At 46.8% G+C, this 12583-nt stretch overlaps 1 protein-coding gene across 1 annotated transcript in view; it reads right to left on the reverse strand.

The window, feature by feature from the left end:
- Rgsl1 (regulator of G protein signaling like 1) overlaps positions 1–12583 on the reverse strand; it is a 70223-nt gene that overhangs the window by 17273 nt on the left and 40367 nt on the right. Inside the window, exons 13-17 of the mRNA XM_075987331.1 lie at positions 11453–11567; positions 9432–9561; positions 4224–4398; positions 938–1076; positions 595–719 (exon numbers count right to left, since the gene is read on the reverse strand). Coding sequence (XP_075843446.1) covers positions 595–719; positions 938–1076; positions 4224–4398; positions 9432–9561; positions 11453–11567 — 684 coding nt within the window. The remainder of the gene's footprint in view (positions 1–594; positions 720–937; positions 1077–4223; positions 4399–9431; positions 9562–11452; positions 11568–12583) is intronic.

The raw sequence follows: 12583 nt of genomic DNA on the forward strand, positions 1-12583 counted from the left end.
CTGAGACATCTCAGGTCAGATTCTGAGCACAGTTCTGGGCAGGACAGGTTATGAACCAGGGGCACAGGTTGTATTTGGTCTGAAAGTATTTTTGTTCATTTAAGTTTTGAATTTTGGCCCTCGTAGTCTCCTTGCCAGGTTTTCATTCTGAGTTACTTGATAGATTTGTTTGAATTCTGGGAGAGCAGCAACAGAAAACTGAATATCTGACTTTTCTCCAAGGAACTGTGCCTCTGGGGTGGGTGATTATGAGAATTGGATAGAATGGTAAACTGCCCTGGCCTGCTTCCTCCATGAGGTTCTTTATTATAAACAGTTCCTGCCTGGACAGACTTTGTCCCTTAGGAGCTGTGGTCTACCTCATGCTTAGTAGGAAAGTCTGGGCACATCACATGCCCGTGATCCAAAATTGCACAAGAAAAGGAGAGGCATGGGGCCAGCATTCTGGCATTGATCTCTTCTGCCTGTCCCTTAGCTCAGTGCAGGTTGGAGTGTAGAGGGTGGGGTGAGAGCAACCATCTTAGCTCCTCATAGAACTGAAAATTGTGGGACACAGGAAGACAGAAAACCCACCAGCTAAGAGAACTTAAATACCTTTTCCAGAAGTACATGACGATAGGGAAGACAGATATGATAGCCCCATGGAAGATGGTCCGGTCTAGGTGGCCTTCTGTAATGGCAGCCAAGATGACATCTTTCTGAGATTCAGAGATGTTGACCTACCCACAGGATGGGAACATGTCATCGTTAGGGGCTCTAGGAAAGGAAAAGAACCTCTCTTGACCCCTAACGTCCCTTGAAACACCGCCTCTCCAGAAGGCAGAGAGTCCTGTGGATTTGTTAGGTGGGCATCTTGTAGGACTTATGAGGCACCCACCAATACAGGCTTAGGGTTTTTATGGGGGAAAGGATCACAGTGGAGCTGGAGACCCCTTACCCTCAGCTTTGGAGGGACATCAGAAATCAGGAAAAGCTTTAGAATAATGTTAAGTTTAGACCGCATCAGGATGATGTCATTCTCATTGTATGCTCTATTGATCTGCAGCACGTGAGCTGAACTCACCAGGTCATTAAATCTACAAGAGAGGCATATGGAAGAAATCAACAAGAGATGACAAAAGCAGGTGCTGAATAGGGTGCCCGGCTCAGACCTATTTCTGGCAAGAAAAGGGCAGGACTGTTTCTGAGCCAGATTGCGGTGTCATTCACTCAATCTCAATACTTCCGTTAGCAAAATCTGAGCACAGGCCATGTGTCGGGTCATGGACCAAGTGCGTTGTATGGTACATTTCTTCAGCACAATCCCCACCCCACCCCTTCTTCATTTCATGGTCTCCTAGTCTGGAAGAATGTCTCACCTACGACTAATTCAAGAACTTCCGGGCTCTCCTGCTGTTTGCCCATCTGGACTGGCTGGAGGCCAACCCTGAGCTACAGGAGGAGTCTCCACATGTGGGGCACCTTAGGCAATGGCTTAGACTGCACCTCAGTGGTGATGGGGCGGGCACCAAAGCCTTCCCAGAAGAAGAGTAACAGTTGGTTTCAGGCTTTTTGTAGTTATCTGTGGTTGTGCTACCAGATGTTCCCAACCTTCCTATGACTCTGACCCTTTAATTCAGTTCCTCGTGTTGTGGTGACCCCAGCCATAAAACTACTTTTGTTGTTACTTCATAACTGTAATTTTGTTACCTTTATGAATCACAATGTAAACATCTGATAGGCGGGGGTGGGGGGTGGGGGTAGGAGCAGCTGCAGAAGTGGCTGTGTACTGGCTGCTCTTGCCTCAGTTCCCATGGCTTCCCTTAACAACCTTGCTAGCTCATAAACCCCCACTCATCCTTCAAAGTTCAGCCTGTCTTTTGGCTCCACGTTGGGGGCCAGCTTGGGCTGGAGACAGCCAGGAGACCCTAATGACAAGAGTGAACATTTTGCTCCTCACTTAGCCAGAGTCCTGAGAGACAACGCCGGCTGTGGACTGGGGCCAGGGCCTCTGTGGTGGGAGGGCATAGTCCAGGAACTGCTTGACATTTCCCTCGTATGTATGTAGTCAAATGTTCCAGACACTGAGATGGGAAATGTTTTGTTTGCTACCTCAGAATGCAGCTTACTAAAGGGGAACTCAAGATATTCTGAGCTCCCTGCAATTCTGCTGTCTAAGGAATGATTTTTACCAACTAGATTTTTGCTTCCCCATTTGGGGTGTATAAAGAAGAGCTGTGCCATTAACACACTGGCTGGCTTGGGTCAACCTTTGCAGTCCGCCTGAGCCTAGCTCCTCTCACTATCCCTTTATTTCTCTTTCCCCCCTGGTCCTCTCCCTGGGGACTCTATTTGGAACCCTGATAAGGCTGGTCTAGGTCAGCTCCAGGACCGAGACACTATGCCTGAGGACTCACCTTCGTTTAGCTATGCTCCCTGTGCCCAAGTCTACTGAGCACCTGTCATCACGGGAGACTTCCCCACCTTTTATGTGCGTGCGGCATGCGTTCTGAATCTGTGGGCTGATAGATACACATGTCTATGACCACAGAGCCTGGACTCAATAAGAAAGAGACAGTCAGTGAATGTATTTAGAGCTGAACAGAGTCCCTCCGTGGAGCGCAAGGGGTCGAATTCCCCTGACGTGTGTATCCTGGGCACTCTGCACTTCTGCACTACCCCGCAGCCCTGGCATGGTGAGCATGGACCAGAGTGCTATCTTTAGTTCACTCTTCACTTCCCCCAGTGGAGATGTTTTCCAGAACTTACTAATTTTCTTTCCAAATATTTTTTCTCGGTTGTCCTTTTTACTCTAAGTTTTAACTCATTCATATGACAAAGCAGAATCTATAAATAAAAATGTTTATTGTTTCTGTGAAAATAGGATAGAGCAGGGCATGCCGGTGTACACCTGTCATTGCGACCTCGGGAAACAGGAGAGTTTTGTGTTCAGGTCAGCCTGGGCTACCGAGTCAGACCAGCAAGAGAGAGGGAGAGAGGAGGGGAGACAGAGAAGGACTGAGTGGAGAATCTCTGAAGTGTTGAAACAAAGGCAAGTATTATAGCTTTTGTAAATTTAAAAAAATGTTTAGTTACAGCAAAGGGAATTTAAATCACTGAGAAAGTTGATTTGAAATGTGGAAGGATTTGTTGAGGGACATAACCTAGTTCTTCAGCTCTCGCCTTGCGTGGATGTGAACCGGATGAGATCCTGCCCTACAAAATACAGACCTGGACAAGCACACAAGCAAAATACAGAAATACTGGGGTGTTTGGAGTGATCATTACATTTTGGTTCCACTGTCGTATTTCTGGCTGTAAGTCTGGCCTTTAAAGCCTGAGCCGTCTGTCCAGTCCGCGTTCCACTTTTTAAAAACTGAAATGAGGGTTGGTTGACAGTCTTTGGGGCATAATCTAGAGTTATACAAGGAAAATATATGGACTGCCTATTAGCAAGTAAGTGAGTATGGATTAGCACATCTGACTTAAAGATAACTCCTTAATGGTGCATGCACACACACACGCATGTGCACACATACACACGTATAACAGTCTCTGGTTTTAAGTGAAAAACTCTTGGTCCGTGGGTGTTACATGATCAACATGATACAATTTCTTTAATATTTATAAATTATAGGAAAAAAATCTATTTACTGTCAATAAATAAGTGCATTAAAACCTTGGGATCTCCAGGACATTGAAGAGAGAGAGCTTTAGGACCCAAAGGAAGGTAGAAACTGATAGAGAGACAGATGCCCCAGAGATTTTCAGGACCATCTTCTCTGGCAGAACTAAATCTCTGTGCTTCTCACAAGTCAATCACTGTGGCTCTGATATGGCAAGCCAACTTTTGCTGGGAGGTGTGTGTGTGTGTGTGTGTGTGCACGTGCATGCGTGCATGTGTGTGAATGTGTGTGTTAGAGAGAGAGAGCAAGGGAAAGAGCGGGGGGGGGGGGGGAGATCAATGTCTCATGACTTCCTCTATTACTTGGCCTTAGTTTTTGATGTAATCTCTCAATGAATCCAGAGCACTCCTCGGGCTAGGCTACTTATAGGCTACTTAACCAGCAAGCCCCATGGAACCTCTGGCCTCTGTTTTCTCAGTACTAGAATTACAGATCTGCCCTGCTGTGCCTAGCTTCCCCTCACCCCACCCCACTGGTCCTCATGCTTGGAGGCATCTCCCCAGCACCTGCTGGGAAGTTTTAAATGTCAAAGCCATGAGAAGAAAGATGGAAACTTACCTCTCCATTTCAGAAAAGAAATATAGATCATTAGCAGCAAAGTTGACAGTGATAACTCTGTGGCCAAATATCCGGCGTTTGACAAGAACGGATTCTCCATTCTCTTCTGTGCTCCGGGAACCAGGGGATATTGGGGTGTGACGTACTGATGGAGTTGTGGGTGATGTAGTGAAATCTAGCAGAGAAACAACAAGGAATTCGAATCTGGTTTGATCGTGCTCTCAGGTCCTAAGCCTTCACCCTGGGTGTGACCTCTGTGCACTCCTGTTTTGTAGCTGTTGTTAGTATCATGCCCTACTCCTGGGTGCAGGCACTTATACTTGAATGACTGCTGAAGAAATCACCTGTTCAGGTGTTTGACAACACTTATATAAAAAGATGACTAATCAAGTAATGAATTGCAAGAGCGATTGAGTGTTGAAGGCTGTTTTCATGGCACTTGCCTAACAGAAACAATCATGACTGTGACCATGCTAATTCACAAGACTTTCTGCAGAGACAGTAATAATTGTGCATGCAGACTCAATTTTTTAAATGGGAGTGTAGTTCTTGTTTGCTCGAAAGTGAGACTCTAGCCCTCTAAGATACCTGTATCTAAAGAGTCTGGAATGTAATATTGAGTTGGACTCCAATTCCCAGCCTTCCGGACTCTAACTCCCAGCCTGCCAAGCACTGACCCCTCCCACAGAGCATTTAGGCTCATGCCTGAAAAAAGGATTGCACATGGTTTTAGGTTTGCATGGGCTCCTCTCCCCGCCATGCTGCCTTGGTCCACCCGAGAGAGCTGAATTTATTAAACATGGGCATTTTAATTCAGTCTAATCTGGTTTGATTGGAGTTCTTTGAGTTGGCAGAGCAGCTTTTCTTAAGATTAAACCAAACAGTTCTGATAGATAGCTACTCAGGGTTTATCAGGGAGGAAACAAGGTTTGTCATCTAGGAGGGAATTTGAAAGACAAGAAACATTATAACTAAAGAAAAGTTTGTTAAAGGAAAAGAAAATAGACCGCTAAAGCGGAGAGAGAAAGATCTTAAATGCAGGGTTTCCGGGGTCAACAAGATAGACTTTTGGGGTCTAGATATGTATTAGGAGATACCCAACTTGAGTGGGTAGAGAGACAGACAACAACATGGCAGGGACTCTAAGCAACTCAGGCCATGGTGCCACAGGCAGACAGCATCGAGGTGAGTGCTCTAAGGAGAGTTAGGTTAAAGTTTTAAAAATACACCATAATCTATGCTGGTGAGAATATGAAGACTCAAACTCAGATTTCTAGTCTTAGCAGGAGCATACCTTGGTGCGGAGAATTGTCTGTATTCTGTCAATCATGTTTTAAATAAATGCTGACTGGCCAGGCAGGAAGTATAGGCGGGTCAACCAGACAGGAAGTAGAGGTGGGACAATGAGAACAGGAGAATTCTGGGAAGGAGGAAGCCCATTCTTCCCAGTCCAGTCTAGACCACCAAGAAGCAGGATGTGATCTGCCCCTCTAAAAAAGGTACTGAGCCACATGGCTAACATAGATAAGAATAATGGGTTAATATAAGCTACATGAGCTAAGAAGTAGCCTGGACTAATGGGCCAATCAGTTTATAATCTTATGGAGTCCTCTGTGTGATTTTCTTTGGGGCTTGCCGGCTGTGGGGTACCGGGCAGGACAGAAACCCCAACAAGCCGGCCCTCATGTTACAGAGGGTCATCTGTCTATTGTGTTACTTTCATTGGTTAATAAAGAAACTGCCTTGGCCTTTTGATAGGCCAGCCCTTAGGTGGGCGGAGAAGACAGAACAGAATTCTGGGAGGAGGAAAGCAGAGTTAGGTAGATGCTATGCTTCTCCTACCCAAGACTAACGGTGGTTAGACTCATGCCTGTAAGCCACAGTCAAGTGGCAATACACATTAATAGAAATGGGTTAATCAAGATGTGAGAGTTAGCTAGTAAGAGGCTAGAGCTAACGGGCCAGGCAGTGTTTAAATGAATACAATTTGTGTGTTGTTATTTCGGGTGTAAAGCTAGCCATGTGGGAGCTGGACAGGACGAAAAGCAGGCCTGCTTGCCTCATCACTACAATACCTTAGTGCGATGGTTCTCTAAGGTGTTTCCATAGAAACACTGTGCGTTGGAGCAAGTGTGAGACTAGCTCAGAAATCCACAGAGACATGATCTGTCACTGCCAATTTCTTCCACGTCATCTCAGGTTCTCTCCCCCATCTCATCTCTAGTCCAAGCAGCCTGACTGAAGTCTCTAGGTTGTACCACCCTCTTACTTATTTTAGAGTTCTGCACATTCTCCTCCACACACAGCTCTGCCACACTGCACCCACCTAATTTGTTCATTCCTGAAAACTCAACGCAATGTCATTGCCAGTACTAGCTAGGGTCCATCTTCAACCATTATTGCTGTCACTGTTCATACTTACGTAGTAGTGACAGCAAACTGGCTAACTCTTCTGTTGCTAAGTACTGCTAAGCCTACTTCAAGGATGCCCAAGTTATCATCTCACCTGAGCTTCACAAGAGCTCCGTCAGGTCAGGACAGTTATTCCCATTCCACAGAGGAGGAAATGGAGGCACATGACCACCTCTTTAACTCACTCAAGGAAAAGTGGTAGATGCAATATTTACCACTGACATCTCAGCACCTGCTGGAGGACATACCCTAAAGCATTCTTAGCAATGGTCATGAATGAAGAGATTAATGAATGAAGCAGTTGAATAGATCTATACAATGGACACTTTATGCCAGTCAAAAGCTGGGCAGATAGAGGTGTACTGACAGAAAACAATGTTCAATATAAAATACCAAAGAAAAAAGGTATGTTATAAATGGAAAGTTTGGATGTGTGTGTGTGTGTGTGTGTGTGTGTGTGTGTGTGTGTGTGTGTGTGTGTGTGTATAATCAGAATGTAGGCCTCAAAGCATTGGCAATGTTATCTCTAAAGATTTTCCTTTGTGTCCTACATGTCCTTGTAATTTTTTGCCTCTTTATTAATAGCATGCATTAATTATACAGGCAGGAAAACTTAAAAGACGTTTTAAAAGACCACATAAAACAGCATAAGGAACTCATCTTATAAAAGGTGAGTCCTCTCTGGTAAGAATGGCCATGTTACAGTGGATGGCAGCACAAAAATATGAGCAGACAAATTGGACTCAGTGGGTTGTAAGTTGGGTGGGAGGAGGGAAGTGAATCTGAGAGGCATTAATGCTCAAAATATATTATACACATGTATAAAATTCTCAGAGAATTAGTAAAAATATTATATATTTAAAATCTGAGCTTTCTAAACACCTTCGTTATTTCCCACACTTGCTGGCTCTTTGAGAAGCACCATTGTCCAGGCAGGGCTAGCCACTCAGGTCCTGGAGTTCACTGCAGCTCATGCAGGCCTGACAAAGAGCTTGAATTCTCATATGGGCTGACCTTGATGGCAGTGGGTGACCATGAGGACAGGGGGTAACCATGATGGTGGGGGGTGATCATGAGGACAGAGGGTGACCTTCATGGCAGGGGGTGACCTTCATGGCAGGGGTGACCTTCATGGCAGGGGTGACCATGAGGACAGGGGTGACCATGAGGGACAGGGGTGACCATGAGGACAGGGGTGACCATGAGGACAGGGGTGACCATGAGGACAGGGGTGACCATGAGGGACAGGGGTGACCATGAGGGACAGGGGTGACCATGATGGCAGGGGTGACCATGAGGACAGGGGTGACCATGAGGACAGGGGTGACCTTCATGGCAGGGGTGACCATGATAGCCGGGGTGACCATGATGACAGGGGGTGACCATGAGGACAGGGAGTGACCATGAGGACAGGGGTGACCATGAGGACAGGGGGTGACCATGAGGACAGGGGTGACCATGATGACAGGGGGTGACCATGAGGACAGGGAGTGACCATGAGGACAGGGGTGACCATGAGGACAGGGGGTGACCATGAGGACAGAGGGTGACGTTCATGGCAGGGGTGACCATGATAGCCGGGGTGACCATGATGACAGGGGGTGACCATGAGGACAGAGGGTGACCTTCATGGCAGGGGTGACCATGATAGCCGGGGTGACCATGATGACAGGGGGTGACCATGAGGACAGGGATGACCATGATGGTGCGGGTGACCATGAGGACAGGGGTGACCATGAGGACAGGCGTGACCATGGGGACAGGGGGTGACCATGAGGACAGGGGGTGACCATGAGGACAGGGATGACCATGATGGTGGGGGTGACCATGAGGACAGGGGGTGACCATGAGGACAGGGGGTGACCATGAGGACAGGGATGACCATGATGGTGGGGGTGACCATGAGGACAGGGGGTGACCATGAGGACAGGGGGTGACCATGAGGACAGGGATGACCATGATGGTGGGGGTGACCATGAGGACAGGGGTGACCATGAGGACAGGGGTGACCATGAGGACAGAGGTGACCATGAGGACAGGTGGTGACCATGAGGACAGGGGGTGACCATGAGGACAGGGGTGACCTTCATGGCAGGGGGTGACCATGAGGACAGGGGTGACCATGAGGACAGGGGGTGACCATGAGGACAGGGGTGACCATGAGGACAGGGGGTGACCATGATGGCAGGGGGTGACCATGATGGCAGGGGTGACCATGAGGACAGGGGGTGACCATGAGGACAGGGGGTGACCATGAGGACAGGGGTGACCATGAGGACAGGGGGTGACCATGAGGACAGAGGTGACCATGAGGACAGGGGGTGACCATGAGGACAGGGGGTGACCATGAGGACAGGGATGACCATGATGGTGGGGGTGACCATGAGGACAGGGGGTGACCATGAGGACAGGGGGTGACCATGAGGACAGGGATGACCATGATGGTGGGGGTGACCATGAGGACAGGGGTGACCATGAGGACAGGGGTGACCATGAGGACAGAGGTGACCATGAGGACAGGTGGTGACCATGAGGACAGGGGGTGACCATGAGGACAGGGGTGACCTTCATGGCAGGGGGTGACCATGAGGACAGGGGTGACCATGAGGACAGGGGGTGACCATGAGGACAGGGGTGACCATGAGGACAGGGGGTGACCATGATGGCAGGGGGTGACCATGATGGCAGGGGTGACCATGAGGACAGGGGGGGACCATGAGGACAGGGGTGACCTTGATGGCAAGGGGTGACCTTGATGGCAAGGGGTGACCATGATGGCAGGGGGTGACTACTCACTCTCCTTGGTATTGAACATTTCCAGGTGGATGAAATCTATAAACTGTTGGCATTTCTTGGGATTTTTCATGACTCTGCGGTATTTGCAAAAACTCCTGATGAAGCCCATCATTTTCATCCATCCTCTCCTCTGGGGAAGAGAAGGGGTATCCATTAGCGTAGCTAATTGACCAAAAACTTACTGTGTGCCACAAACCTGCTATAGACTACACTCAGAATCCTTGCTTCCACAAAGGAATGTTTTGTGGATTCCCACTTCAAGGGTGAGGAAACTCAGGTCAACCTGCCTCTGACCCCATAGCTGGTGAGTCAAAGAGCTTAGCCCCAATCAGTCATCATAACGCCTTGGCCCTCTACCACAGCAGCGAGGGCCAGCACTCAAAATGGGAAGGAACAGAGGACCGAAACCAGTTTCTGTTCACAGGAGGAAATGACAGCCCAGGAGATCTTAAAGTGTTAAAGAAATAGAGAGATGAGCGGACCAATTTCTAACTCTTAAGAAAAGTTTACACATGCTCACTCCCCCACTCCTGTTCCCTCCCCCACACAAGCAAATGTATTCTGCTTCTGCAAGCCTTTAATAAATACAGGGAGACTTTGTCCAGTTCATTTGCCTCTAGAAAACGTGAGACATCGATTATTTGTTCTTTTGATGACCAATTTCTTGAGTTCTTTGTATATTTTGGAGATCAGCCCTGTCCTATGTGGGGTTAGTGAAGACATTTTCCCATTCTGTAGGCTGCCGTTTTGTCTTGTTGACCGTGTCCTTTGCTTTACAGAAACTTTTCAGTTTCAGGAGGTCCTATTTCTTAATTGTTTTTCTCAGTGTCTGTGCTACTGGGGTTCTATTTAGGAAGTGGTTTCCTGTGCCAATGTGTTCGAGCGTACTTCCCACTAAAAGCATCTTATTGATGAGAATGCTCACTCCTATACCCTAGTTCTTAGAGAGAGAAGAGCAAGGCCAATGTGGGCCAATGTGGCTTTAGGGAACTAATGGGGAAGTATTAAATCTGCACTGGGTTTGGGGGGCTAGAAACTTTTAGAGAAGAGCCTAGCTTCTCTGTAATTGTGTGATTTGGGTCAGTTTACTTGATCTGAGTCTTTGTGTAAGACAAAACCCACAGCCTTCTGGGGTGTGTGTGTGTGTGTGTGTGTGTGTGTGTGTGTGTAGCACAGTGTGTGGCCCACAGCAGGCAGTAAGAACATTTGGTTTCTTTCTATCTGACAGGAAAAACTGAAATTCAAACAAAGCTCTCTGGTTCTGCATATAATTTTCAAGCATCCACTCGTGGTGCCCTGGAGATTTGGCTCATGACAAGAGGGAGTGGAGAAGGGAAAAGAGTAGCAGGTTTTCATGCCTACAGTATTGGGGGTAAATCTAATTTTCAGCTATATCTTGATTTCACCTTTGGAGTCTGACAGAATTGGGTTCAATTTTTCTGTCCAAGCTGAAAGGAGCATGCGTGCTTTTCCAAACCGCACAAGACTTCCCCGAGTACCGTTCCCATCTCTTCCCCCTTCCTCTCTTCCCACGAGACAAAGGGTAAGAGGGGTAATCATGTACGGGAGAAGGACATGGTGTTCTCGGTGCCAATCACTGACATCTTTCTGGGGTTTGCCGGCCTGAGGGACACTTGTTTCCGGCCTATGCAAGGGGAGGCTTACGTTGCCAGTGTCTGGATGTAGAAATCAAACCAATCTTTGTGCAGAAAGATTAGAAAAGCATTTGGCCTGATGGCCAGTCCACATCCTCCAAATAAACATGGGCAGAAAAAAAAAAACCCTGACAGTTTCATTTCCATGTATCTAACCCTCGTGCCCATCACTTAGTTGGTGACAGAGGCAGACCAGAAAGAAATTTCCCAGTATATTTTTTCTGAGCCTCAGATTATCCTTTTGTAAACCAGGGCTTACGATACGACCCCTAACCCCAAGAGTAATTCTTCCAGTGGTGTTTCAAATGTCAGTAGGGACAATGGCTTTCCTGTCTGTCCTGCCCTTCTCTCTTCCTCCTCACTGACCTGGGAATCCTGTAGGTGCACTGCTGCCTTTGAGGGTTTCCTTTGAGGGACAGGCTGTACTTCAATTTCTACCTCCATAGGGCGTGGTGGGAACATGTCTTGGTACTCTTTAAACCTACCAGAAAGGAGACCAAGAAGATCAAAGAAGACAAAGCCATGCTCTTGAAACACAGCAAGACAGCCTTGTTTCAAGCTCCTCTTATTGTCTCAATTCTTATACAGTGTAAGTCAGTCTTTTCAAGACTGCATTCTTCCTCATTGTGTGTGTGTGTTTGTGTCTATGTGTATACGTTTGTGTGTGTGCGCATGCCTGTGTGTGTATATATGTATATGTCTTTGTATGTGCATATGTACATGTATCTGTATGTGTATATTTACATGTATATATGTATATGTGTTTTGTGTTTGTGTATGTGTGTGTGTGTTTGTGTATGTGTGCGTGTGTCTGTGTGTGGATATGTGTGTGTTTGTGTATGTGTGTGCCTGTGTGTGTGTGAGTTTGTGTGTATATATATATATATATGTGTGTGTGTGTGTCTGTGTTTTTTTGTGTATGTTTGTGTGTGTGCATGTGTGTATGTATGTGTGTGTTTGTGTATATGTGTGTTTGTATATGTGTATCTGTGTCTGTGTGTCTGTGTGTATATGTGTACGTATGTGTGTTAGTGTGTTTATATGTGTAGTTCACGTGTGTGTATATGTGTTTATATATGCATGCATCTGTGTGTGTATGTGTGTATGTATGTTTGTGACTGTGTGTGTCTGTGTGAATATATGTGTGTGTTTGTGTGGGTATATGTGTTTTTGTGTGTGCATGTCTGTGTGTATATGTATGTGTTTTTGTGTATATATGTGTGTGTGTCTATGTGTGTATGTATGTGTGGCTTGGGTGTGTATATGCATATGCTTATATGTGTATATTTGTGTGTATATGGGTGTGTGTATGTGGGTATATATGTGTGTGCACGTATGTGGTGTTTGTGTGTGTATATGTGCGTATGTATATTTGTGTATGCGTGTGTGTGTTGCACTGGTGTTGGCAGGCAGGAGATTCAAAAGCAAGTTTTGTGTTTCTCTTGGAGGAGGGCTCTGGCGGTATGCTATGAAGACTAGGAGAACTTGGCTTAATGT

Source organism: Microtus pennsylvanicus, chromosome 10 (assembly GCF_037038515.1).
Source record: "Microtus pennsylvanicus isolate mMicPen1 chromosome 10, mMicPen1.hap1, whole genome shotgun sequence".
Lineage (NCBI taxonomy): Eukaryota > Metazoa > Chordata > Mammalia > Rodentia > Cricetidae > Microtus > Microtus pennsylvanicus.